This window comes from Trichoderma breve, chromosome 3 (genome assembly GCF_028502605.1).
Source record: "Trichoderma breve strain T069 chromosome 3, whole genome shotgun sequence".
Classification (NCBI taxonomy): Eukaryota; Fungi; Ascomycota; class Sordariomycetes; order Hypocreales; family Hypocreaceae; genus Trichoderma; species Trichoderma breve.
In genome coordinates, this window is record NC_079234.1 from 6,154,937 (window position 1) to 6,181,041 (window position 26,105).

Here is a 26,105-nt window from a genome sequence, read left to right on the forward strand (position 1 = left end):
ATGGAAACAATGAAGCTGCTGGGAGCCAAATCAAGCTATGTACTTTGTCCTTGTGGGACTTACGCCACTCAGCTAGCTACATTTTGCAGAAGGGTAGTCCGGCTAGCTGAGTTGTTCCATGGGCTCGGATAAAATACGCCAATCAAGCGAAACGTTTCTGCCGCAACTAGCGATTCGATCTCTTACCGCCATACTAGTTACACCACCCATATCGTTATTACTCACGCATTTGTGATCCGGTATACTTCTTTCCTTGGACATTATTCGGTTTCAGAACAGCATTGCGTCATTCGGGAACTTATGGATTGCTATGTCCGAGTGAGCTTGTATAATCATACTGGTTGATGAAACTTGGCACACTCAGTAGCTCGGTGCTTTAGGTCGACTGAAATTAGATCGGACTCCTTGTTCGGGGTTACTCAATATTCATAGGCATAGTTATGACATCAGTGGATCATGAGGATGGGTGTAATGTAGAAAATATCGGTGAAACGGGCTTGCGACTGGGTCGATCAAGATGATACTCAGGAGGGAATATCTTATAAAAGGCAGTCTTACGCTCCACAGAACAATCGATGAAAACACATCCAGTCTCTCACTATAATAACAAGAGCTCTAGGTAAAAACATCATTTCTTTTGAGTGTGTTATATTGCCTCAACATTTCTTCTACAGTTTGGACATTGTCATGGCTGCCACAAATACTCAGCAAATGAAAGCCATTATTCAACCCGATAAGACTTCTCATGCGCTGATCCTTACTCAAAAGCCAATTCCGATACCTACTCATCCTCAAGATGTTCTCGTCAGAGTACATGCAACCGCACCCTGCAAAGGCGAACTGGACTGGGCACTATATGCCCCTGAATACATACTGCCTAGCAAGATTCTTATCCCGGGACAGGATCTTGCTGGCAGTGTACTTTCAGCGCCAGAGGGCAGCAAATTTAAAATCGGAGACTCCGTATATGCACGAATTGAGGCCAATCGTCCCGGCGCTGGTGCAGAGTATGCACTCCCACGGGAAAGCGAACTCGCCCTGAAGCCTAAGAATCTCAGTTGGATAGAGACTGCAGCTACTCCACTAAGTTCATTGACGGCATACCAGGCTCTCTTTACACAAGGAAATATTTGTGTGGCTGCCTTGGCAGGAGACCAGATCGCAAAAAACACCAATGCTAATCTTCGTGTCCTCATTACCTCTGCGTCTAGCAGTGTAGGTAGCTGGGCCATCCAGCTCGCTCGAGAGGCAGGCGTCGGAAGTATAATCGGTGTTACCTCTACTAAGAATATCGGCTTTGTTCGTAGCCTAGGCGCTACTGAGATAATCGATTACACGGATCAAGATATTTCGGACTGGGTAGCTTATGATCAATCAAGAGAGGTAGATTTGATCATCGACACGATTGGAGGCCCGTCACTCGCGTATTCATGGCACGCTGTAAGAGAGGGAGGTAACATTATTAGCGTTTGCGGTTTCCCGGAGCAGAATCGCCCCGACGGAGTTACTAAGAAAGCCAACAGCTCATTCTACCTAGTTAATCCTAAGGGTACTGATCTAGATTCGATCACACACCTGATTGAAGCGGACAGAGTTAAACCCATTGTTGACAGTGTGGTTGAATTTGACGATTTTGCAAAGGCTTGGGAGAAGGTTGAGGCAGGCCACACAAGAGGCAAAGTAGTGGTCAAGATCTCTGGAGGAATGTAGACGGATGGATAGTGGGAGTCTGTTCCTAGTTAGGCACCTGTGTGTTTGTAAAAGGGCACGCACATAGCGCTTGCCTGACATTGCTTCAAACGATGTTTAGTTAGTCTATAACTGGCATAAAATTGAACTCTATTTAAGGAACCTTTTTCATGAGAGCATATTCTTCAGGGGACATTATGTTTACTTCAATTACGCTCTTTAAATCTTAGCATCAGCTGCCGAAAGGCTTTAGCAGCATTGAGTGATACACGTAGTTTCAACATCTCATGTCCGATTTCGTTGCTCGAACTCTGTGAGCAAGTCAGTTTCTACATATCTAGAGCCACTGATATTTATACCGGCTACATTACATTATTGCCGTATTTACACATACGTTTTATTCTCCAAAATCTCTTAACATGTATAGCTATAGGGTAGCACTCTGCCATGTGGTGTTACTAAAAGCAACCATAACCGTCACTTCAATTCCAAAAATAAAAGACAGAATGGAAAATACTTTCTTATTAAGCATGTGCAAGCATCAAACTTTTTTTTTTTTTTTCGTCCGATATCAAGAGATATACCGAGCCCAGCGATGAGAATTAGGTGGCGCCCACCCTCTACTACTAGGTACGCCTTACATTAGGTATGGGACTGGAACCTGAGTACCAAGAAAAGAGGGCGCTCGCACTAATAGCTCGGAAGAAAACGTCTTATCTCCCCGACGTCCGCAAATGGAAGTAAAATTCGGAACCAAGTCTCAACTAAAAAGAATTAACAGCCAGCGAAATTAGCAGCAGCTCAAAAAAGTAGTGGTAGTGGTAAAATAGCAATTATATGTGGGATGCATCTTAAGCTACTTAACTAAATAATTGACTCTTCCAATTCCAAATCCAACCAATCTAGATTCAAGCTAGTATTACGAAACCAGTCTTCGCCGGTTAGAGGATTCCTTAGTATAGAACTGACATGGTCGTCATTGATGTAAAATGCGCTTGAGACTGGTGGCTCTCCAGAAGCATCTGATCGCTCAACAGGCTGGTCATTAAAGGTATCAATCCCACCAGCTGAGGATGCAGAAACTCTCTGGTAAAGCGATTGGAGGACCGCAATCCCTTGTGCAGCCGATTGTGTCAAGCCCTTGAGGTGATTCAAGATATTTGTGCATCGTTCCCAAGAAGTGTCAAATGTGGCTGCTGGGCTATCGACAGAGATCCTAGAACCTAGTCTCGCCGCAAAAAGAGTAGTTGCAGCTGTGAGAGTAACTAGTGCGGGGGTCTTCATTAGTACGAGACAAGGCGAAAGAAAGAAGAAGGGGCTCTCACAATATACAACGTACCAGGGCGCAGGCTGCGCGAGGCTAGTTATGTTTGCATGGAGATGCGAAATGATGTCGTGTGACGTGGCGATGCAACGATTTGAACCATACAGATAAAACTGTTGATCAAAACCTGAGATGCCGGTTGATGTGGGATTCGTCCGTTCCACGGCACACTTCTGAACATACGCGAGAAACACTGGGCGCAATAATAACAGTCTAGTGTGCAAAAATCTTGACCATCGTAAGCTTAATATCCATGACATTTACGCTTCGAATTCATGGCTTAAATGTTACATACCTCGCGCGTAAGACGTTTACCTGGAGAGCGTTGCAGCCCAGCTGTGTCGCATCAGGCGTGGTTTCACACCCCGATGGTGTTAGCCAAGACGGCAATGCAGCTTCAAACTCGTTCAGGCGCCTATCCAGTTCTACCATGCTAGTAAAATCTAGGTCTGGTAGCTGGCGTTCAGAAGATTTGTTCGTCGATTCCATGCCATCCGGTACATTATAGAACGCCGAAAGTATATCATCCATGATACTAAACAACTTGAGCGTGTAAACGAAGCATCCAATCCTGGGTGTAACCGTTGCTGGCTGGAGACCATTACTAGAACTGTGGTGATTCGCTTCTGTCAGATATTCATCGTCTATGAGCTCTGGAAGTTGTACAGTCCATTTATGTGATGTCATGGTTGGACGACCAAATGTCATAGCCAACACTCTGTCTCAGTGGGGGAGTAATTAGTAACTGTATATATTAATCATGAATGGTTTCTCACCTATCGAGGGTAACACAAATGTGCCATATTCGCCTCTTCATTTCGGTTTCCAGCCTGCTTGGTGGACAAGGGGAGGATTCATCGTCAATGTGTAGTCCCAGGCCCTGAGCTGCTCTTATAGCGAGTCCAACAGTATTCCAACATCTATGGGCGTGGCTGGTCGATTGAAGATAGAGACTGGTGAGCAAGAGGAACTGCACCGAAGGCAAAGAATCCGCTTCGAGGATATTAAATGATAGGGCTCCCTGCGCTCTCCGAAAGAATTTGCTAGCGTGAGAGCTTCTATCTTGCGGTGGTATGGTTGTAGAAAATGGACAGCCCATGGCAAAAACGAGATTCAACATGGCGTGGAAAATTGAATCTTGTATGTCACTCCCTATCGCGGAATCTACTGGGTTATATGACGAAGTCCATAGCTGCTCATAGGAAGCCATGAAAGTTGGTTGATGAAGGAGGGGATAAAGAGGGTGGACCAGCTGAAAAAAAGTTTGCACAAGGCTGTCAGCAACTCGCCGTTGTGGTAAATCGAAGTCAGCTGCATCGATATGTCGAGGTTCTTCTAAGTCGTATCCATGAGGTGGCTGACTCAAATGAGCTGGCTCTGGGAGGAGTTCTCCACAGCTCGCAGAGGTTTGCGCGCTTTTTCCAACCCAATTCAGGAAGGCAACAGACGATGAATTGCCATAGTATCCATCTCTAGAATTAGCTGAGAATGGAATAGCAACCATGGCATCCATATTTTGAGAGGGGCGACGCTCTGAAGCAGTAGACCACTGTCGCTTGGGCCTAGCTGTCCTGCGTGTGGAAGTCAAATCTGAGATTACGGATCCAGAACCGGCAGATGTTCTGGAAATACTGTTGACTGGGCTGTCGTTAGGCTGGAGCTTGCATTGGTCGGGCTCATTTGGCGTCCTTTGCCCTTTCTATGCGCTCAAGACGAAACATTAATAAGTTGTCTTACCGCAACAAGCAAGCGAGGGTGTGAGATGGGAAGTCAATGGTGTTGTGTATAGTTGCGTTTACATACTGAAGCCTCTTTGTGTGCTAATTCGACATCTCTGACCGACATATTCGCCATGGAAGACTGCTCCTCCAGAGCAGTAATCCGACGCTCCAACTTGGATGCATAGCTGATCATTAAACTGCATTAGTAATAACTCGAAGAATCTCTGGGATGGAGACGGTACCAATATATCACTTACCGACTGGGCTTTAATGTATCCTCTTGGAAGTCGCACGAGGCTTTCTTCCTTCTTTTGCAGGGCCCGCATATCGGTCGGACGCCGTCACACCGTGTCTTACGATCACGACATGAATCGCAAGCGAGAGTTACCCTTTTACGCCTTGGCTTGGGCTTTTCAGTCGCAATCTGTGGGTTGGAGGTCCTGGGCGAGGATAATGGATCATCCCGGGCTCCGATTGTAGGGCCGTCCAAAGTGAGTGTTGAATAATATCCATAATCATCTTGCGACATGTTGGACGAAAGACAGTAGTAGCGAATCTTGTGATGTTCTCTGGAATGCCGGACAAGTCTTTTCGATTCGTGGCCACCTGGGACCGCCAATGAAATAGAAAGCTCTGCAGTTAAAAAAGAGATGGAGGGTGAAGTGAGAATTTGGAGAGGAGATATTTTGTTGCGGAGTAAGAATGTTTGCATTTAGAAGCTGACCTAGCGACGGTTCCGAGCTAACCCCAGACTTTCCGGACACATGAGTACATGTAATGACAAGACGGCTGGACCCCACACGCTTCACCCCGATTGAGCTCCACGGGGAGGCTAAATCTATGTGCACAGAGAAAAGTTATTATCCAGGAATGTTAGATGGACTGATCTATTACTATACATCGACATTATTGCAAATGTGGATTATATTGCTACTTTCTAACCTTTGGATTCTCTATTGCTAACATGAATTCGGCTCCAGTAGGTAAAGAGGTAGAGTTTATTCCGAAGACGCAAGTATTTTTGGATACCTATCTGCAAAAAAGATGTCTGTGATTTGCTTCTCGAACTCGTGGTTCTTAGTGGTCAAATATTTACTTCATCCGCTTTGGCAAATTCTTGAAAATGTCTACAGAATCACGTAACAAGGGCTTTATAGGGCTAATTCGTATTACTAGCCTGTCACTCTAGCCATCCACACACGTCCCCTGCATTGCCGGTGCTCGACGTTCTGACTCCGATAAACATATGTGAAGTGACCTTTTGCCTAAAATTCCGAGCAACAATACTTGTTTCTGTGACTCATTGGCTACCTGTCTAGCTTTGGAGTGATACTCGATTTGTTTTGCGCCGCACAATGTACCTGATTGGAGTATTTGTCTCGTGGTTAAGCTAGCTTTATTCGCTCGTTGGTCTCTTCTTTATATTACAAAACAGGTCTGTTTGCTTGACAAACCAGAATGTATTCAGTGTCCAATCTGTCATGGGGCTTGATAGCTCAATGTCGAAGCGTCGGAGTAGTTCTGGAACAAGTTTGGACATTTCAAGCAGAGAAATATTCTTCCCAAGACAAGAGCGCCCTCCTGATCCGAACTGAGAGTCAAAGGGGTCAGTATCAAGTTGCAATGCGGTTTGCTATTGGAAGAGAGACTGACTGCCAAGAAATTCCTTTGCATGTATTTGGCAGCTTCGGGTGTCGCATCTAACCATCGCTCAGGCCGAAAGTCATCAACATCCTCTCCGTATACTGTTCTTTCCCGACTAACCACCCACGGGTTTATTCCGACGATTGTGCCAGGTGGGAGCCAGTGTTGTCCGAACTGCGCTCCCTGTTCAGGGACAACTCGTTCTAGCATCTGGCCAACCGCAGGGTGAAGTCGCATAGCCTCCTTCATACACGCCTGGAGGTATGGCATGCGAGATGCTTCACCAAATGTAATTGGACTAGAAAGACTACCTTCCTTATCCATATTGTCGATCTCCTCACGCAACTTTTCATAGCACCGCTTATTCTTGCACAAATAATAGAACATTGAGCGCAGTGAAATCGCGGTAGTATCACTTCCAGCAAATCTGTACATATGTAAGTGACTGAGAATAGATGTTCAGAGGGGAGCACCCACACATTTGACGCCGCATGATTCAGCAGGTCTCCGTTTGTCATGACTTCTTCGCTATCACGGACACGCCTGAAGCGATCAAGCAAGTCATGGTTCTGATCACTGGAGGATAGAGATTTGCCCATGGTGCGCTTTTCAAGCTGAGATGCTGCGAATTTGACTATAGAACGCACCGTGTTCAACTTAGCTACTAATGGAACTGCTTGGGCACATGCGGCGATAAAGTTGTTTCCGAGAAGAAACTTGTGAAGAAATGGAACTTGGCCTATTATTGAGTTGTAAACAAGTCGGCCTTCAATGGCATTGATTATGCCGTCAACATCTTTTTCTGTTTCCATGAAACCTTGTCGTGTCGAAAAGGTTAGTGAAGTGATGACATCGAACGCATACCAATGAAGCCATGTACCAAAGTCCACACTTTGGCCTTGTTTTCTGTTGAGTTTACTTATAAGTATCTCGATGCAAATGTCCGTCAATGGCTCTAGCTCTACCAGAGAAGTCATCGAGAATGCGCTGGCAACCGGCCTCTTTAGAGACTTGTGCGCTTTTTCATCTCGGATTGAAAACAGGGTGGGAAATCTGACTCCATGAGGAGTAATCGCATCGAAAACGGAGTAAAATTCGCTCTTTGGAACATATTGTTAATCACTATCATTCATCCTCAAGGTACGTCACACTGTTATAGATTTACCTTGGGATAAGCATTTCCTATGCCGTAAATCTGTGTTATAAATTCTCCCCGAGAGATAGACACATGATTGGGTCCCACTCTTACAAATGGGCCATAAGTATTATGATACTGCAAGTGTTTGTGCTGCTGTTTTCCCGAGGCGGTGGTGATGACACGGTCGAACGAAAGAATAGACGCCCAGAATGGGCCAGGAATATCTTGCAGGCCTTTACGATACCGAATGCGGAACGAATAGGCGGCAGCTCCGATCAAAGCTAGAAATAAGCCGTACCGTGTTATTGCTTGTAGCATAGCTTCAAGCGCTCGTGAGATTATTTGTCGCACCCACGGCAGACTAGGTGTGAAAACGCTCATCTCGATGTTTTGAATCATGAGAGCTGAGACTCATAAGCGGAAGAATGTGCAACATGAAACTACCCCCTTGCTTAAGGTCGAAGCATTGCTCCTAATGGCGTGTTCGTGTTGGTAATAAATCAGCTACATATACTAGATCTCGAAACATTACTGCATTGCATTTGTAGAAAAACATTCCAAGCGCTCCGGGGGTATCACGGGGTCGGCAACGGTTGTAAACGGTAGGTCATTTCCCCAGACTAGCTAAACCTCTATCAGAGATACCCCACATTCTGCATTTGCGAGATCAACGCGGGGTTGGAAAACCTGGGGTCGCGGATCGGTTCTGGCACTACCCGAGGCTGTTATCTCCCCGTAGCTGAATATGGAATGGTTCACGAAATGAATTTGTCACAGGCTTTCATAAAGTGGGAAGACATCTTCAATGTACACATCTACCAAGCCCATTGATGTCGATGAGCTTAGCGTAGTATAGTGTTAATGTATGGTAATACATCGAAGACAGAATTCGGGATGATGAAGTTCAAGTGCGGGCAGGTTCGGAAAGTAGTCGGATTAACAAAGTCAACATCATGCCGGGCTACCTAGATGGGCCAATGTCTTCTTTCCAATAGCTCATCCTGTATATAATATAAGAAGCCAATATCGTCCGAAACACAAAGAGGACTCAATTGCGAGAGAAATTTACGGCCAGTCATTACTTGATGTTCAAGGCGCATATACTTCTCATACTTTATAACATGGCCGAGTTTGCAAACATTGAGACAAGGCTCTTCATTAATGGAGAGTTTACACCCTCCATTCGAGGCAAGATCTTCAAGTTGATCAATCCGGCCACGGACAAGTTGACTGCAGAGATTTATGAAGGTGGGGCAGAAGACGTGGACATAGCTGTTCAGAGCGCTAAAAATGCGTTTCCTGCATGGGCTCAGGCTGAAGGTATTCCGCTATCCTTACCATAATTTTAGGATCTGACAGCTAATAGAATCATTTGCCAGCTTCCGACCGTCAGCGTATACTACAAAAGCTTGCGGATTTGGTAGAACAACATGCTGCTCATTTTGCTTATCTCGATGCAATATCTATGGGGAAGCCCTTGTCGACATACACAGATCATACCTTAGCAGTGGCAACAATACGGTGTAAGTCCTTACCTGATATGTATTGTAAATGAAGATGGTCTGTTCTCTAATTTGTTTCTATGACAAGACTTTGTCGGGAAAGCGTACGATGTCCACGGCATCACGTCTCTTGGCTCAAAAGACCACCTCAACATTTCCTTACGACAGCCTTACGGAGTTACAGGCGCCATTATCCCTTGGAAGTGAGAGATTCCCTTAAGCGCAGTGGATAGTAAATATTGATGAGAAATGACTAATTGAAACTGATACGTTTGATATAGTGTCCCTCTAGTCATGCTTGCTTTCAAAGTTGCGCCGGCTCTAATGGCTGGCAATACAATGGTTTTGAAATCGTCTGAAAGGGCCCCTCTCAGTCCCCTGTTATTTGCGCGCCTTGCAAAAGAGGCAGGGCTACCACCTGGTGTCCTGAATGTGCTTTCAGGATTTGGAAATCCATGTGGAGACGCTATTGCTCGTCATATGGAAATTCGGAAAATCTCTTTCACTGGCAGCCACGCTACTGGCAAAATTGTCCAACGAGCTGCAGCCGAATCAAATCTGAAGGTATGCACGTTGGAACTCGGGTAAGTCACATTTGGATATTGAATTTGAAGAGTCTGGAGGACCGATATTGACTCATTCCTTCAGAGGGAAGAGTCCTCTGATTGTATTTGAGGACGCAGATCTGGAAAAGGCAGCAGCAGCGGCCGCGTTTAGCATTACGTTCAACTCTGGTCAGATTTGTATGGCATGTACGAGAGTCTACGTGCATACAGGTGTGGCTAATCGCTTCATTGAACTTTACAAAGCCAACATTTTGAAGATTATGGGAAAGATTGGGGATCCTCTTGAGACTACTACCACTTTTGGACCCCAGGCGGACAGACAACAATACGATAACATTTCGAAGGTACTTCAAAAGGCAGCAGATGATGGCCTTGAATTTATCCTAGGGGGACGTCCCCTAGAAGGAAAAGGTTGCTTCATTCCGCCGGCTGTTGTATTACATCCACCAGGGCAAAGCGATATTATGAAAAAAGAGATATTTGGGTAAGATTGTTCTTTTATATCGCTAAAAGAAATGTAGCTGACAGAATATACTCCAGTGCAATCTCTTGTGTGAGCACTTTTACAAATGAGGAAGATGTATTAGCCAGAGCAAATGACACGGAGTACGGGCTATATGCAAGTGTTTTTACGCGTGACTTGAATAGAGCGATTAGGATAGCAAAGGGATTTGAGGCGGGTGCAGTTGGAGTCAACACTGCTTCACCTTACTATAGTCAAGACTTGCCACTTGGAGGCTATAAAAGCTCCGGAAGTGGGAGAGAACTTGGTCAAGAAGGCCTTGAGTCCTGGACTGAAGTCAAGTCTGTGTATATTGATCTGACATGAATGCTTTTGTATAACCTTATTTGGTATATATATATATTTCTTGACTACTCTGGTTTATAGTAAATGGATCTAAGATTGGCAGTAATAGTAGACTGCTTCCTACGGTGCTACGGACCTTTTGTAGCCGCATAAGCAAAAGTGTATACATTTTCTTACAACGTACCGCAAATATTTTCCTTCTCATTGAACTGTTGAATGGTCATACTGGCATGATATCGAAGTAAATAAGAATATTCTATTCACACAAAAAGTTCCGATCAATGGGACTAAATTGGCCGGAAGCTGACTAAAAGCCTATCCATAATATTGTTGTTGTAGACACATCTATTTCCTTTCTACAAGATGCACCAATAATTTTGCACCGACTGGTGCGGCATTGAACGTGTCATACTGAACCATATCTTCCATCTTCATTGAAGAATCAAGACTAACATTGAACCTCCGGAAAAATGATGCCGTCAGTATGCGAAGTTCCATTTCGGCGAGACTTACAAGTAGCGGGTCAGTGAATGCTCCTCAGAATATATTCGGTAAGAACTTACTTTAGTCCAATGCATTTTCGAGGCCCTAAGGAAAAGGGGGTGAATGCCTCCTTTAGTGGTGTAGGATCATCTACCAACCATCTTTCGGGAATAAATTTGTCTGCTTGAGGAAAGACATCTTCACAACGGTGGGTGGTATAATTTTGGGTGCCAACAATAGTCTATAACACCTATTAGCTGATAGTTAACATGACTCCGATTTGGCGACATTCGTACCCCTTTGGGTATAGTCATATTGGCAACAGTCGTGTTTTCTATTGATGTACGAGGCAATATAGCAATTGTTGATGGATAAAGCCTCATTGTTTCATATATAACAGCATTGAGGTACGGCAGCTTATTACAAGTCTGTCGCTGAGCATTAGCACCACAACCAAGACATGCTTTGCGGTAAGATAATCCTTACGAGGTAGTCAGAAATAGTTGACGTATCTGGAAAACATTTATCCAATTCCTCTTGCAGCCGTCGAATGATATCTGGCTGCTGAGCCGTAGCCCAAACAAGATAAACAAAAGTGTTGGCAGTTGTGCCGCTACCTCCAAACCTATAAGTCTTTAAGTCAGTCAAGGGGGCATTATATGAAGATGAAACACCACGAACATTCCGCTCATGCATTCTTCTGCAAGGATAGAGTCTGTGAGTAAAGGACGTGACTTCCCATCTCCAGTCTCCAGAACACGGCTTAGAAATGCTGTCTTAGTCCCATTAGCCCTACATGAGTTGACAATGCCTATCGCCATCTGGGTGTAACTGGTTAGCAGCTACTCGAGCAAACGCAAGTTAGGATTCCATGCCTTTTTCCACGCATGGACTTTACGAAAGTAGGACCCTATGTATCCTGGAACGTAAATACCCCAATTCTCAAGCAGTGGAACAAACTCTTTCTAGTATACTCGTTAGCCAGTATAATGCAAATGGAATACAAGAAACTAACATAAATATAGATAAGCTTCCATGCGCGCATGTATTGCATTACCTCGCTTTCCACGCCTGTCTTGACGGTTCCTGGGTCAACATCAAACATGAGGTGATCTATGTATGTGATAGTTAGCATGCAACAAATGTAACTAAATCGTGGTCGATCTTGATACAACATACAGACAGTGTCAAATCCAAGCATGTGCGTCCAGCGGAAGATGTCAACTGCTGAATCACTGGTGGACGCAATTTTGGCCCATTGATCTAGGACAGTATATATCTTTGACGCTACTTTGGGCTCAAAATCTCGCATTGCGCTTTGAGAGAATCCACGAGAGAGCAGTTTCCGTCGCTGAGAGTGGGCCTCCGGATCACTATTTGAGAATTTAGAGTCAATTCATCATCATTTATACGGGCTCGGCGTGAAATAATACGTGAAACTCAGTAGATGCTCTTCGTGGTAGATTCTTTTTGCTCGCTTGCGACAGGTTAGGCTAGCTTCTAGGACCACGTTCTATATCGTTCGAAAAGAGCTCACATAAAATCCTCCTTCTTTGACGAATGCTTTTGACGTATAAATATCGCGTAATGCTGAAGGGTCGCTGAAGGACAGCATGTTGGGCCCAATACGAACGACTGGGCCTATGAAGGCTTAGCAACCACTTCAAAATCTCCAGCGCCTGTAAAAATGATAGTCCAATACCGTAATGAATGTGGGCTTCATGAATCTTATGCGCTTTGCGCCCATAAAAGTTTTGCACTCGTGCCCAAGCACCAGAAACCTTTGCCAATAAGGGTCCCGGAAATCGTCGCAGAGGGTGAAAAAATAGGTTGTATATAACGCAAAAGAGAGTATAACTGCAGAGTGAGATGGCAATCATAGATGCAAGAGCCGCGGTTTGTGTTGCGACTGGAAGGGACTGAAAGGAAATGACCGCCATTTTTATTGGAGATGACATTTTCCTATTGTAAAACGAGCTGCACAGCTGCATCGCGTTACAGCAAAACACTTCGGGCGATGAATATGTGAGCATTGATATATTGAACAGAATCAATTGATCTTATCTGTCTAGTCATACACTTCGATATCAAGGTTCGACTCAGCGGCATGTGGCAATCTGATGCCATTATGTCGGGATGGAACCGATCTTCAGGCAAAGCAGTTAGCCTTCATAGGGCCAAATGCACCGCACTACCGGAGCTCACCTACAGATGTGGGCCTGTCGGCAAGTTGGTTCACATCTCCCCGAGATGTATGAATTCCGATATTCTAGTAGCATAGTTCAGGACTCGTAAAGCAACAGGGTTACAACATACATGCGAAGGAAATACCGCAGCCGAGATCTTTGGATCTCTCTCGAGGAAAAGCGTAGTACTCCGCGAACTAAGACTTCCACCACGGGATGTCCTTCAAACATGCACCTCCCCCCCTCTGATGTTCCGTGAAGCTAGGCAAAGACCAATGGCCCCCGTGTTCCTCTTTCGGCCTGGATCCCGGGTTCCGGAATATGGGTGATAACATGGTCATATCTACTATTCTTGCTGTCCGCACATGTTGATCAGGTCGAAAGCACATATTGTTTGTACATTTATGTAGATTTGCGACACGGTTAAATATCTCTGTGTTTTAAAACATTTTATGACCTACTTGCCTTTGCACAATTCTTGCGGTAATTCAAGACTCTTCAATCTCTACGCGCTTGCGACAAAGGAAGCTGGTTGATCCAGAAAAGCGATATACGACTCGTGAACAAGATGACTGCAACTCCAGTCAACCAAAATAACGCTGATAATGATGAATTGGCTCTTAATGATTATCTCCAGAGTCTGTCCAAGATGAATGCCACACCTTTGTGGACGGCCATGGACAAGATGGTGCCGCCATATCCGAAGCCAAGAGCGGCCCCTACAATCTGGGCGTATTCAGTGATGCGGCCAGCTTTGATGCATGCAGCCTCGATAGTTGGAGCTGAGGAGGCCGAACGACGTGTTCTGGTGTTAGTAAACGAGGCTATGGCTGCGCCCTACACAACAGACACCATTTATGCTGGGCTGCAGATCGTTCTGCCGGGAGAGACTGCTCCGGCGCACCGTCATCGCGCTTTCGCCCTGCGATTCATCATCGAAGGAACCGGTGGCTTCACCGCTATAGAAGGAGAGAGAATTGATATGCACAGAGGAGATGTCGTCTTAACACCCAGTTGGCAGTGGCACGACCATGGGAATGAAGGAAGCGATCCTGTCATATGGCTTGATGGCCTTGACTTGCCATTGTGGCAGCATATTCCCATCAATTTTGTCGATCAATATACTGAGCCACGTTATCCAAGTGAGCCGGCTCCAGACAGTGCTGCAAGGATACCATGGAAAATTGTTGCTGAGGCGCTTGACGAACAAAGGATTCCACACGCCATATATCAGTATCATCTTCCCGACGGATCACACCTTTCTAAAACAATCTCCGCGCAGGCTGAGCGAGTCGAGGCAGGCCATACAACTACAACATCTTGCAAAGTGCTATCTTATATCTACCATGTATATAGTGGACAAGGTTTTTCTATGATCAAAACACCCAATGAGGCGACGGCGAAGAGGCTTGATTGGACTGAGAAGGATACGTTTGCTGTTCCTGCTTGGAGTGAAGTCTCTCACACTTGTACTATGGATTCTGGGGCTGTTTATCTTTTTGCACTTAATGATAGGCCGATGATTGAATCGTTGACCTTTTTGAATAAGCCATAAGTTATTTGAGCTAGCTAAGTCGGAAATATCAACATGCACCAGCCTGTGCCAGAGAAGCATATCATGTTAGGTCCCTTATAATTAGCATATGACATAGCAGCCAAGTTTATCTTAATTTCCCATCCAAGGTATGTTTCATCCAACTCGGTTGACAGTCCGCAAACAATGCCGCTTGAGGTTGCCACTGTTCAAGCCTGTTGTAAATTAGCACTTCCTTTCATCCTGCCTGGCAACATTGCAACTTACCCTCCATTGACCAACGAGGTTCGTACCATTATCTTCAAACCTTGATGATGCATTGGTATAGTCCACAGGGTACAACCACATTGGCGGCAGAAGACTTTATGCTTTTCGAAGCCACTTTGTGTTTGGCTAATGATCCAAACGGCCTGAGCATTCTGGGGATCTTTGACAGTAATCTTGCTCACGTCGTATTTGGCGACCTATAAGAATAAGCAATTGACTCTGGGTTAACGGGGCCCTGACATGACATACAAGTTGATATGGTCCACCAGAATTCTTTGCGCAGTCGAGACAGTAACAACTGAATACTTTTTCAGGCTCACCTTCAATGTCAAACGTTATTGAGTCGCAGAGACATGAGCCGTGATAGATTACGGGGACCATTGTAGCTTTCACCGTTGCCGATACACTTGTGCTTAGAAGCATACTCTGAGGCACATGGCGTTTCAACGGGTGATGTAAATTACTTATATATTCAGATCTCTGTAGGCTTATCTCGCCAATAGTGGGGGTTTTTCCATGCCTCTTCATTGTTAGAGCCCCCAATTTCGGGATGACTACCGAATATACGGACCATGTCCATGTAAATGATTCGATTGCGATTGTAAGTTAAGTGCAGTCCTAACTACGGCCCATACAAAACTCCCAGCTGCTTATGCCCAAACCATTTTATTCCGCACGCTGCCAAGATGCTCAATTGACACTTTGACGACATCACCATTTTTCAGATAACGAGGTTCCGGCTTCATCCCCATGCCTACTCCAGCAGGAGTGCCTGTCATAATGACTGTACCCTGTTCCAAGGTCGTGCCTTGGCTCACGAAGCTGATTATCTCTTTGACGCCAAAGAGGAGGTCACTAGTTGAACTATCCTGTCTTAGCTCCTCGTTTACCCATGTTTGAAGGCGCAGATTGCTGGCATCACCAACAAGCTTCGGCGAGACAATCATGGGCCCCAAAGGCGCGTATTTATCGAAGCCTTTGCTAAAGCACCACTGAGGGACGCCACCAGCATATTCAGGATCGCGCTGCCAAGTCCTTGCTGACACATCGTTGGATACCACGTATCCCGCTACATATTCCAGAGCATCTTCCTTGTCGATATCTTTGCCCGTTTTAGCTATCACAATTGAGAGCTCTCCTTCGTAGTCGCATTGATTATCCTGCGCTAATTTCGGTATAGGTATTTCTTCGGTGCTTGAGGCAACACAGTTGGAGGGCTTGATAAAAATTGACGGATATGGAGGTGGTTTCCGACCCCCTTCTTTGACTTTTTTAAGATGTCAGTAGTGAATGACTAAGATGTATTTTACATGTTCACTTACTATGTGTGATGTAGTTCAGTCCCACGCATTTTATAATGGGAACATCCTCGGGCCTTAATACTGGTAGAACTTGTCTTACTTGTCGCAAAGGTCCGGCTTTCGATGCAAGATTGAAAGGCGAGCTACCGTTCAAGACACGTGCAAAAAGCTCTCCATTCTCTAAAAGCCTTGACAAGTCGTCTACGCTCTCAATCTGTGGGTCTCCATACAACTTGTTGCCGTCAATGTCTTCAAAGCGAATTAACCTTAGAAATGACATGTTGTATAATTGAGTATGTAATTTATTTGCGGTTGGGTTTCTTCTGAAAATGGCAGAATAGGGTAGGTTTATAATCACTGCTGGCACATGCTGAATTCAGTCACCTATTGGAATTCTTCATGTAATAAAAGGCTCTACCCAGTAAATTTGCATTTCAACGTCAAGGCTTTTCGCAACATAGAGTATGCAATAGTTGTGTTAGAGCAGATCACTCCGGAACCCATTCCGTTCTGAACAGATTTCCACGGGTCGCGTTTCCGAGCTCTGCTTTCGGGATCAGTACCGGCGGGGAAAGCTCGGAGTAGGTCAGAGTTCGGGCTGTTCTGCATGTTGTTCCGCGACATTGAACCGAAGCAGCCGACGTTGCCTCTACCGAAGATCTAGAATGGAATTTCCACAGAGTAATCCTTATGTATATACCAAACAGGTAAGTGAATGTTAACTATAAGTTCAGAGAAAGCACATCAAGTGGTTGCCTCTAGGTACACTCCAACTTGCTCGCAGATAGTAAGTCAAATTAAGGAAACCCATATACAAGAGGACTTGATCACTAGATTCATCTGGCTTGCTTTAAAATAAGAGGCAACGCATACTCTTACAATAGAATAGAACACTGACCTACTATTCTGTCCCTAATTAACTACGATTTGACTAATTATACGAAAGACAATTGGTCTTAGATGCAAAAACTACTGAACCGTTTAATAGTTTGCACTGGGAACAAATGGAAAGCTTATCAATAAGCAGCACTTCCATGTATAATCATATCTTCTTATAAGTTAACCCTACCAAGAACCGGCTACTCGTGACGACTGTGCTCTTCGTTCAACCAATGCCGCCTAGTAGATAAATGCAATCATTGTGCTCACAATTTAGGCTCATTACCATGCTCTGGTCTTTCTTTGGTATAGCTGCTGCTATCAGAGACTTAGAAATCCCTTCTGGGCCATTGTGCATATTAAAGAGACTAATATATGATCTAAGTATCTCTTGTGCTCGGATAAAGTTGTGAATCCGGGGATAGCTCCGGTCGCCATTTGGTCTTGGCAAGGTAGCATGGCTAAATAACCCTTGACTCATCTCCGCTTCATGCATTATGGGGATCATATATGGAACGGATACGGCTCATCTTCAAAACTCCGTGCAAGCAAGAACGGAGAGATTTCCTTCCTACTCTTGAGTAGTAGGAGCATATGTTGATGATTGGTCAAATAGTGTTACGAAAGAATTATGGTAGGAGAGTCTTAAAAGCATGAAAAAGCCCACCTTTGCTCTGTTCACCTGCGTCTTCCCTTACGCTACATAAATCTCTATCTCAAACCTTTTGAATCGTTGAGACAAGGTCAATATGTTATTTGCAAGCACGCTTTTGGTGTTTCTTAATGCGTTGTCTATCACGGCCATGGCAACGCGGAAACATGATACGCAACCTATGCCACCACAAGACGACCCATGGTACACAGCACCATACAACTATGAATACAAACAGCCAGGTACAATTTTGCGCATTCGTGCTGCACCTGGAAACTTGTCTAGTGTGATGACCAACGCAACGGCCGCCTTCAACATTCTCTACCGCACCACAGACAGTCGTCATCTTCCGTCTTGGGCTGTTACAACACTATTCATCCCCAAACATCCAAAGGATGTGCTGCTCTCTTACCAGATTCCATACGACTCTGTTGACCTCACCTTCAGTCCATCCTACCAGTTATATCAAGATCCTCCATCTGACATCAGTCGTGCCCTCGGCCTCGGTTGGTATGTCAACGTACCAGACTACGAGGGACCATTGGGCTCTTTTACAGCTGGAGTCATGTCTGGCCATGCCACCCTTGATTCTATCCGAGCTGTGAAAGCCGCAGCATTTGGCCTTACTGCTAATGCCAAGTACGCCATGTGGGGATACTCAGGCGGTGCCTTGGCAAGTGAATGGGCTGCAGAACTCCAACTTCAGTATGCACCAGAACTGAAATTTAGTGGCGCTGCATTGGGTGGCCTTACACCAAATGTCACCTCTGTTATGTTGGCAGTTTCAGGAAAGCCCGCTGCCGGATTGATCCCTCTGGCAATGCTGGGCCTGACAAGTCAATTTCCCGAGGCTGAGAGATATTTGCTTTCCAGACTTAAGAAGCAGGGTGCCTTCAATAGGGACGGATTTCTGAAAGCACGAAACTACTCCAGTGTGCAAGCTGTTGCTGCGTTTGCCAATCAAGACATAGCGGACTATTTTATTGGTGGCTTTTCCGATATCATGGCGCCGCCAATTAAGTCTGTTACAACAAGTGACGGCCAGATGGGATACCATGGTGTTCCCCAGATGCCCCTGTATGTCTACAAGGCGGTGCACGACGAAGTGAGCCCTACTGTTGATACAGATTCTTTGGTCAGCAAGTACTGCAAGATCAATGTGGCGATTACCTATGTTCGAAACCCTCTGGGTGGGCATTTTGATGAATGGACAGCAGGTGTGCCTGGAGCTATGGACTTTCTCCAAGCTATTTTAACAGGAACCTACGACAACACTGGGTGCAAGATCATTGAAATTGCATCAAGTTCTGGCTAAGCAGGTGCCGATGTTCAAGCGGTCCGTACTTCATAGGCTGATTAGTGAGGGGTGAGCCTTAACGCAGTCTAGAGTCTCAATTTTTTGAACAATGCCAATTGTGATCGCACATGTAACAAGGCACTGCATCGATTCACAGTGAATACTACAGTAGATAGTCGACATTAATCTCAGTCTCTGCCATCCGATTTCGTTCACAGTTGATACTTAGCATTTGAAGTGAATAATTTTTACCTCATCTGAATGGGAGCATTCGTATTTAATGTGGGTAATAATGCTCCTCGCAAAGCTAGCTTATTCCAGTCTGAAGGGAAATTATTCACTTTGACATTATGTTGATCGCACTTAAAACGACGTAGCGAAGGTTAATGTAACACCGCTGCTCATGGTGATGTTGATTCATATGCGGAACAATGGCATGCGCAGCAGCCCGATGTCTCGCCAGGTCAAACTCTCATCAAGTAGCTTGGTAGAAAATGTCCCCGGAGATATAGGTATCGATTCTATGATTTCAGGATATTTTGTTAGATGGTGAACCAGGGCATCCACGACATTGTTTACTAGTATTACGCACAGCAGTCGATGGTCACGAGTCTCAAATACACTGTTGCAGTTTACATCAAAAAGCGTATGTGGAGACGGCGGGTCGAATATGCATCATCGCTTGTTTCAGGGCTGTGAAATGTCGTATACCGCGAGCACGACATCAGAGACAATTTTTCAGCCGTCTTCTTAGGACGATACCTTTCTTATACTATAACAATTGCAGTGGCTTTAGTGGGTAGCCTTGTAAATCAGGGAGATGCAATAGAATAGTGAATCCCCAGATGGGTGCTATTGCTATACAATCAAGTTCACATATTGGAGAATTATGCTGATTGAGAAATGGATTTCTAGCTTGGGCTAACAATTTGTTAGTCAACACTCCAAGCATTTGACAGCCGGAAAATACGACGATGCGTAGCCATAGGAAGAAGAGGGGAAAGATGTTGGGACTAGGGAGCCATAGAGCTCCTGCGCTGTTCATTACTCGATATACAGTTGTCATTGCTGATTAACAGCAACGTTTTACTAGCTACACGAATCCAGTTTGTGGCAACTTGAGAATATTATTGAATCGTGGGATTTTAAGCTTGTACAACATAACACTGGCAGAGCTAAGTGTATAAGAAGATAAAAAAAAGGTTGTTTATATATAGTCTTCTTTCCAGTATATGTTCTTCGAAGCTGATTTCTCCATATGTAGCAATTTACCAATCAAGCTGGCCATATGGACGCTGCGGAGTTGACAGGGAGACATTGCCGTGGCCAGTCAGCTTATCAGCATCCGACAGCATCTCACTGTACCAAATTTCTTGATCTAACAAGAACTCTCTGGCCGTTTTGTCATCACTGGCATTCAATGGTTCTTCTCCTCTCCCGATTTGGCCCATCTGCGTACCCGCCAAACGAAATCCCATGCCAATATCCTCAAGCATCTTAACTGGCTTAATAGCACTAAGAATGCGGCCACTGAAAAGATCATTTGCAAATCTTGGTTCCTGTGCTGCTGGCCGGCCGATACCGATGCCATCTACCACATCCATCGCTTTCACCATAGCAGCTGCGCTTCTCAACCCACCTGTCACAAAGACCTTCATTTGTCGAGGAACTGGGCCCAAAGCAGGTACTATGCGATCGACGAATTCAAGAAAAAATGCTTCTCTTTTGCGTGAGCTCTCGCGCTCCCAATGCATGCCCAAATCATGCCAATTACCGCCGCTCAGTTCAATATAATCGAGGCCAACGTTATCACCATCGAGTATGGCACACATCTCTCGCGCCTCTTCGGGTGTAAGCCCTCCCTCCTGAAACTCGACGCTATTCAGCTTGATGCTTAATATAAAGTCCTTTGGAATTGCAGTATTGCTCCGAACTCCTTTAGCAATGTCAATTATAATTTGCATGCGATTAGATATGGTACCGCCATAAGAATCAGTGCGCTTGTTCATACGTTGCGAGAGGAATTGTGCAAGAAGATAGCCGTGCGCAGCGTTTAATTGCATGCCGTCAAAACCGGCTGCATAGAGATATTCAGCTCCATGGACAAAGCTAGCAACGACGTGGTCAATATCTTCTTGAGTTGCTGCCCGGGGCTTGGCATAAAATTCTCCAATGGGGCCTTTAGATGGGGCTAGAAACAGATGTTAAGTTAGTTGGCCGCTCATTAGCTACCCCAAATTGCAGTCAACAGCAAGAAGAAATGCTTACGAAGCTGAATACCACTGGGGGAGATTGCGTCTTGGCGTACATGAGCAAATAACTGGCTTCCCGGATGAGCAAGCTGTCCAATTACAAGAGCACCATTCGCCTTTCCAGCGGTTGCTAGCCCTTTAAACCCTTCAAATCGAGAGCCAGTAAAAGAATCTTGAAGTGTAATGATCATATCGCCAACAGAATCTACCTGGTCATATTCCAAATCGATGTTACCGGTGGCAATGATGCCGAATGTATTTTCATCTTCACCCCATCTATATATAATTATAACAATGTTAGCTCTTCTCATATAATCTTAATAGGGTTGGGAAGAAAGTAAGATGATTGAAGAGATTTATGCGTACTGCCGATAAAGCTCAATTATTTCTTTAGTTGGTATACCACGCCCCGCAATGTCTTTGACAGTCCACGTTGCCAGTCCCTCAGTCATGGCAGACTTCACAAGGCGATTCTTGACAACTCTTCCAGAGGGATAAAGAACCAACGGCTGGTTTAGTGGCGAAACATCGACGGGAGTAGCAAGCCAGCGGTTTGGAGACATGATGTCAATGTTGGAGTTGATAGAATGTGGCCTCGAAGTAGTATAGTGAATGAGTTTTCAAATCGGATACTGATTCTATTTCTTCTTTTCATTGATTATATTGTCTCTTTTATATACTTACATGATGCTCACTTATAAATCTCATTCGCACCCCATCTCACCCATCAAAAACACCACTTTACTGCTTCTTAGGCCCACAAGAGTGCAAGGGCTCGAACCCTTTGTCAAAGAAACAAACCTCAATGGAACAATCCCAACGAAATCAAGTTGGACCCTTGCGCCTAGAGTGTAAAGAACGAACGGGCCATCCTTGCTTCTGCTCTCCTATTGCCCTTAGACGACCTGTATATCTAGATATGTACTTGGCGCAAACAGTAAAACAATAGATCAATTAAAGACGATCATGTTACTTAGCCCTTGATAATTAATTAGTGATTTTTATTGTTGAATTTATCTCTGATGTGCTGCTTTTATTTTCCCATTATATATGCACGCTTGTTTTCTTGCCTCTCCCTTTGAGAACGAGCTTGGCACAGCATCCCACTGTATGCCGACCCTAGACATAAGTCACAGTGCGTAGTATAGCATCCAAATTACGCTATAGGTACTTTGCCGCTGTTTGGAATTCTTACGCAAATAAAAGCATCACAATCAAATTTCTACTTTTGGTTAAATGCATCTCAACTGCACGCTCTTCTCCATTATTATCTTATAGAGCTATGTCTTGCGATCCCATGTCTTGCTAATGGCTTTGTAATATTGACAAGCTCACCTTGGGTAATAGAATTACCGTCACAAGAGTTAGTTTCCTAATGCAGATGCTCACGCTTGATAGTTGCTGGATTGACTACATAGTGTTCTTTACTATAGCGATCGTGAAAAAGAAAGTCAACGCGTGAATACATGCACGCCAGTTGCTCTTCAGCCACTTGCTTGAACTGCAATGAAGCTGTAAATTTCGGTGGTATTATTAATCCCAGAGCTATTACAAATGCATATGTATGTTTAGTTTCGGAAGATTTATTTGCTCCTCTAGATAACGATTCCAATGATGGATTTTACAATTACCCAGCTGTTGTCTTGGCAGCAGTGTTGTTTCAAATCTATCATTATGACTAGATGGTCTATCTGTAAGTCTCAAATGGATGAAAATAAACCTCCCCACTCATTTACACACAACTAGCCAGCCAAGCAGGCTAATATACAGCGAAGGGTAATAGCATATAGATACTACAAACTGAACGATAGCTGCAAACGAAAGCAGCGGGGAAGACTGGTATTAGTTGTAAAAAGTCGATAGTTTCTTACTCTTAATTCATCTTGGAAAAGACTGTTTAGCCTCGCGGATTTGCCTAATTACATAACTCTAGTGGCGTAACAGCAGTGATATTCAGTATACAATAGATTACTTTCAGTGTCACTTTCTAAGAGCTTTAAGACACACAGTGTCCTCTCTGGCCTTATAATTACATGTATTTCTAAGGAAGGGTGCAGACAGATTCACAGCAGTGAAATCCCAAATTCATCGTTCCAACAAGGAAACCGCGGGTGGGTGGAAAGGAGCATGAGATAGAGAGAAATGCTGTTTACCTACGTCACTTCTCACATGAAGCCATAGTTGGAAGGTAAACAGGGATGTAGAATAGCTGCACTACAAAACCTGAAATACCAGGCTTGAAAAGTATTGATCTATATAAGATGGAGACTCCCGGAAGAGAATGAAATGCGAAGTCTATTATCAGCAGCACCTCAAGAAAACAACACTTCACCAAGATATTGGCCCATTCCTACAAACGACCAAGTCAACAAAGATTATTATACGATGTATGCTATTCTAGCAACCATCACCCCTAAGGCCGGGTCTTTGCAGAAAGTGAGTATCCAGCTCCTTACACATATGGCTAATTAATGGCTGTATAATAATGCAATCATGGCTATGTAACAATGCTAAGTTTCTTTAGGTCACCGATCTTGTCAAAGCTATCGGGAAGTACGCAGAAGACCATGAACCAGAATGCGTTGAATTTCGGCTCTGCATGGAAGTGGACCCGGAGGGAATTGAAGCAATCCATACCATAGAGAAGTAAGTTGTGTACACATCAGATGGAATCACAGGCTATAACTTATGAAAATTCCAGATTCAATACCCTCAGTGGCCTACGCACCCATCAAACTACGCCTGCATTGGCTGATTTCTACAATATTACCGCTGATCAAGATCTTTTGGAGAAAGAAACCGTAGTTAGGATTGTGAAGGGTGTGTATGGATATCATGTCTAACACAGTGTTCCGATATGAGCATCAAGAGTATCTATCATGATTCGCTGCTAAAGATGTAAGTGAAGAAGAGGGGGTTGATCAATAGTATAGTATGTACATCAATATATTATATTACTGATCGTTTCAATTACCTGCTCCATCAATTCCTATATCATGACACACACTGGTTCTAATACCTCCCAAGAGTTGGCAGAAAAGCACTTGGCTATCATGAACGATGTAAGGGCTGGAAGTATGCTACTAGACACTACCGAAACTTGTGGGCTGGTCATAGCATTGGTAATAAAATCGTAGACCTAGTTGGAAGTGTTTATCACTAGTTTTGGTCTCCCACAGGTGCAAGAAAAACATGAACACCACGAGGCTTCAGTTAGGCAAAACGCTCAGCTTTACTTCACTAGCTACTAGGCATGTCTTAGTCTTGCCATGGTACAAGCCAGCTAGACTTACACGACTTCAGCGCGCTCAGTTATTTTAGCTGCTAGGCTCGCTCGCGGCCCCAAAAGACCATACCAAACCACCTCCAGCATTCAAGTGCACTCCTCGCCTGCTCGTAATCTTGTTGGTTTGCGCTGTCTGACGGAGGTGCCTTTACTAGGTCACACCCCACCTACATGTTTCGTGCCCCCAAAGCGCATCCCTCCAAGCCAAGGGTTCGGTGCTCGGACTCGTTTCCACTCCGAAGTGGGTGGTAGCCATGTGGATGGCCGACTGTTGACTGCCATTCGAAGAAGACGGCGTTGTAAAACGGCGACTTCCCTTGAACATGTCAAAGAGACCAGAGCTTTCGGATATGCGGCCGCTAAGGACTTCCCACTGACATAAATTGTCGAGAAAACAGCTGTCTGAATCGAGCGTTCTCTTCATCTTCTTGGCGATCTCCTTAAGCTCGGGGGCGTAATGAGTATCGCAGAAGTGCCAGCGTACCGGGGAGCGATTGCCCTCCGGGCCTTGCTCGCTCATTTGGTAATCTGCTAGCGATACGAGCAGCTGGCCTAGCAAATGGTCCATATCCGAGATCCGTTCTAGTTCCAACGTGTGAGACAGCGAAAAGACTGTTCCGCCGTGGATATATATACAAGGAGTTGGCGGCGTAAGATTACTTATACGATCCAGCCATGCTCGGTCCGACTTAGACAAGGCTGAAGAGGAAGATGAGCATTTTCTTCCGCTGCATCCAGCTCATGCGCAAACTATCGAAAATAAAAGAGACGAAGAGATTGACAAATAATTGGGCGAGCCGGGCTACATGGCTCAGGGCCACTGCAGTGTCAGTATCGAGCATCGGCACCCATGGTGCGGTAGCGACACGCAAGTGAGCTCTATAGTCTAGCACTGCTTCGTCGACTGCGCGCTGAAACTCTTCATGGCTACTCTTTTTAAGTTGCGATGTTTGTGCGAGTAAAGCAGCGTCCCGAGTCGCCGGCCCGAGAATGTTGCTGGCGACCTGCAAGAGCACGGCTGCCTTGGCGGAGAGAAAAGCGTGAAGCGATGCTGGCGATGCATGAATAACGGAGGCAAGGTCGCTAAAGGAGTCGAATGCGGATAAAATCCTGATGAGAACATCGCTATTGAGGGACTCTAGCGTACGAGTACGCAGCAGAGCGTGCTTACTCATAATGATGCTTGGTTAACATTGAAGACATGAGTAGCGAGTGTTGGACACTCACCTAGATCATCTTATACGGCATCTCTGAAGGTGTTGTATGAAGTAACGCCCCGCCATTGAGAGCAGGATTTTAAGGTACTGCTAGGGTGTGGTTGGTTGTGCCAAGCGATCGAAACTGAATTTAAGGCATGGTTGCCCTGGTTGGTGTAAGTTCCAGCGGGGTTGACCTTCACGCCAACCTGGCCGCCGTTGGTATCGCAGCTATGTAGAGCAGCGGCCTTTTGCTCGAGCGTGGACTTTTGCACCACCATCAACGGGATTTGCAATGTCGTCAAACGTGACACTTGCGGTATCATTGCCTACGAGCATTGCCATGACCCAAGTACTATTTCCTGGAGCGAAATGTTTTG

General features: G+C 45.0%; 11 protein-coding genes across 11 annotated transcripts; 5 read left to right on the forward strand and 6 right to left on the reverse strand.

The window, feature by feature from the left end:
* Positions 1 to 687: 687 nt before the first annotated feature.
* T069G_06262 (zinc-binding dehydrogenase domain-containing protein) lies at positions 688 to 1,710 on the forward strand (the record flags this gene model as incomplete). Its single annotated transcript, XM_056173472.1, has 2 exons — positions 688 to 1,215; positions 1,288 to 1,710. The coding sequence occupies 2 exons, from the start codon at positions 688 to 690 to the stop codon at positions 1,708 to 1,710; spliced, it is 951 nt and encodes a 316-aa protein (XP_056030330.1).
* Positions 1,711 to 6,130: 4,420 nt separating this feature from the next.
* T069G_06263 (cytochrome p450 domain-containing protein) lies at positions 6,131 to 7,834 on the reverse strand (the record flags this gene model as incomplete). Its single annotated transcript, XM_056173473.1, has 4 exons — positions 6,131 to 6,325; positions 6,388 to 6,805; positions 6,856 to 7,478; positions 7,544 to 7,834. 4 exons carry the CDS (start codon positions 7,832 to 7,834, stop codon positions 6,131 to 6,133), a joined length of 1,527 nt encoding a protein of 508 aa, XP_056030331.1.
* An 803-nt stretch (positions 7,835 to 8,637) lies between these two features.
* T069G_06264 (aldehyde dehydrogenase family domain-containing protein) lies at positions 8,638 to 10,413 on the forward strand (the record flags this gene model as incomplete). Its single annotated transcript, XM_056173474.1, has 6 exons — positions 8,638 to 8,836; positions 8,896 to 9,039; positions 9,107 to 9,221; positions 9,300 to 9,602; positions 9,667 to 10,068; positions 10,125 to 10,413. 6 exons carry the CDS (start codon positions 8,638 to 8,640, stop codon positions 10,411 to 10,413), a joined length of 1,452 nt encoding a protein of 483 aa, XP_056030332.1.
* Positions 10,414 to 10,737: 324 nt separating this feature from the next.
* On the reverse strand, positions 10,738 to 12,815 carry T069G_06265 (cytochrome p450 domain-containing protein; the record flags this gene model as incomplete). Its single annotated transcript, XM_056173475.1, has 11 exons — positions 10,738 to 10,900; positions 10,956 to 11,116; positions 11,172 to 11,303; positions 11,362 to 11,500; positions 11,557 to 11,696; positions 11,751 to 11,840; positions 11,891 to 11,988; positions 12,055 to 12,248; positions 12,309 to 12,352; positions 12,413 to 12,516; positions 12,578 to 12,815. The coding sequence occupies 11 exons, from the start codon at positions 12,813 to 12,815 to the stop codon at positions 10,738 to 10,740; spliced, it is 1,503 nt and encodes a 500-aa protein (XP_056030333.1).
* An 814-nt stretch (positions 12,816 to 13,629) lies between these two features.
* On the forward strand, positions 13,630 to 14,616 carry T069G_06266 (cupin domain-containing protein; the record flags this gene model as incomplete). Its single annotated transcript, XM_056173476.1, has 1 exon — positions 13,630 to 14,616. One exon carries the CDS (start codon positions 13,630 to 13,632, stop codon positions 14,614 to 14,616), a length of 987 nt encoding a protein of 328 aa, XP_056030334.1.
* Positions 14,617 to 14,722: 106 nt separating this feature from the next.
* Positions 14,723 to 15,243, reverse strand: T069G_06267 (glutathione-dependent formaldehyde-activating enzyme domain-containing protein; the record flags this gene model as incomplete). The annotated part of the gene is made up of 3 exons (XM_056173477.1): positions 14,723 to 14,810; positions 14,863 to 15,059; positions 15,112 to 15,243. 3 exons carry the CDS (start codon positions 15,241 to 15,243, stop codon positions 14,723 to 14,725), a joined length of 417 nt encoding a protein of 138 aa, XP_056030335.1.
* Positions 15,244 to 15,512: 269 nt separating this feature from the next.
* On the reverse strand, positions 15,513 to 16,443 carry T069G_06268 (fumarylacetoacetate (FAA) hydrolase family domain-containing protein; the record flags this gene model as incomplete). Its single annotated transcript, XM_056173478.1, has 2 exons — positions 15,513 to 16,129; positions 16,185 to 16,443. 2 exons carry the CDS (start codon positions 16,441 to 16,443, stop codon positions 15,513 to 15,515), a joined length of 876 nt encoding a protein of 291 aa, XP_056030336.1.
* A 1,816-nt stretch (positions 16,444 to 18,259) lies between these two features.
* Positions 18,260 to 19,009, forward strand: T069G_06269 (secretory lipase domain-containing protein; the record flags this gene model as incomplete). The annotated part of the gene is made up of 1 exon (XM_056173479.1): positions 18,260 to 19,009. The coding sequence occupies one exon, from the start codon at positions 18,260 to 18,262 to the stop codon at positions 19,007 to 19,009; it is 750 nt and encodes a 249-aa protein (XP_056030337.1).
* A 1,250-nt stretch (positions 19,010 to 20,259) lies between these two features.
* Positions 20,260 to 21,806, reverse strand: T069G_06270 (NADH:flavin oxidoreductase / NADH oxidase family domain-containing protein; the record flags this gene model as incomplete). Its single annotated transcript, XM_056173480.1, has 3 exons — positions 20,260 to 21,182; positions 21,260 to 21,519; positions 21,610 to 21,806. 3 exons carry the CDS (start codon positions 21,804 to 21,806, stop codon positions 20,260 to 20,262), a joined length of 1,380 nt encoding a protein of 459 aa, XP_056030338.1.
* Positions 21,807 to 23,628: 1,822 nt separating this feature from the next.
* T069G_06271 (uncharacterized protein) lies at positions 23,629 to 24,086 on the forward strand (the record flags this gene model as incomplete). The annotated part of the gene is made up of 3 exons (XM_056173481.1): positions 23,629 to 23,679; positions 23,768 to 23,889; positions 23,945 to 24,086. The coding sequence occupies 3 exons, from the start codon at positions 23,629 to 23,631 to the stop codon at positions 24,084 to 24,086; spliced, it is 315 nt and encodes a 104-aa protein (XP_056030339.1).
* A 1,132-nt stretch (positions 24,087 to 25,218) lies between these two features.
* On the reverse strand, positions 25,219 to 25,704 carry T069G_06272 (uncharacterized protein; the record flags this gene model as incomplete). Its single annotated transcript, XM_056173482.1, has 1 exon — positions 25,219 to 25,704. The coding sequence occupies one exon, from the start codon at positions 25,702 to 25,704 to the stop codon at positions 25,219 to 25,221; it is 486 nt and encodes a 161-aa protein (XP_056030340.1).
* Positions 25,705 to 26,105: the final 401 nt, after the last annotated feature.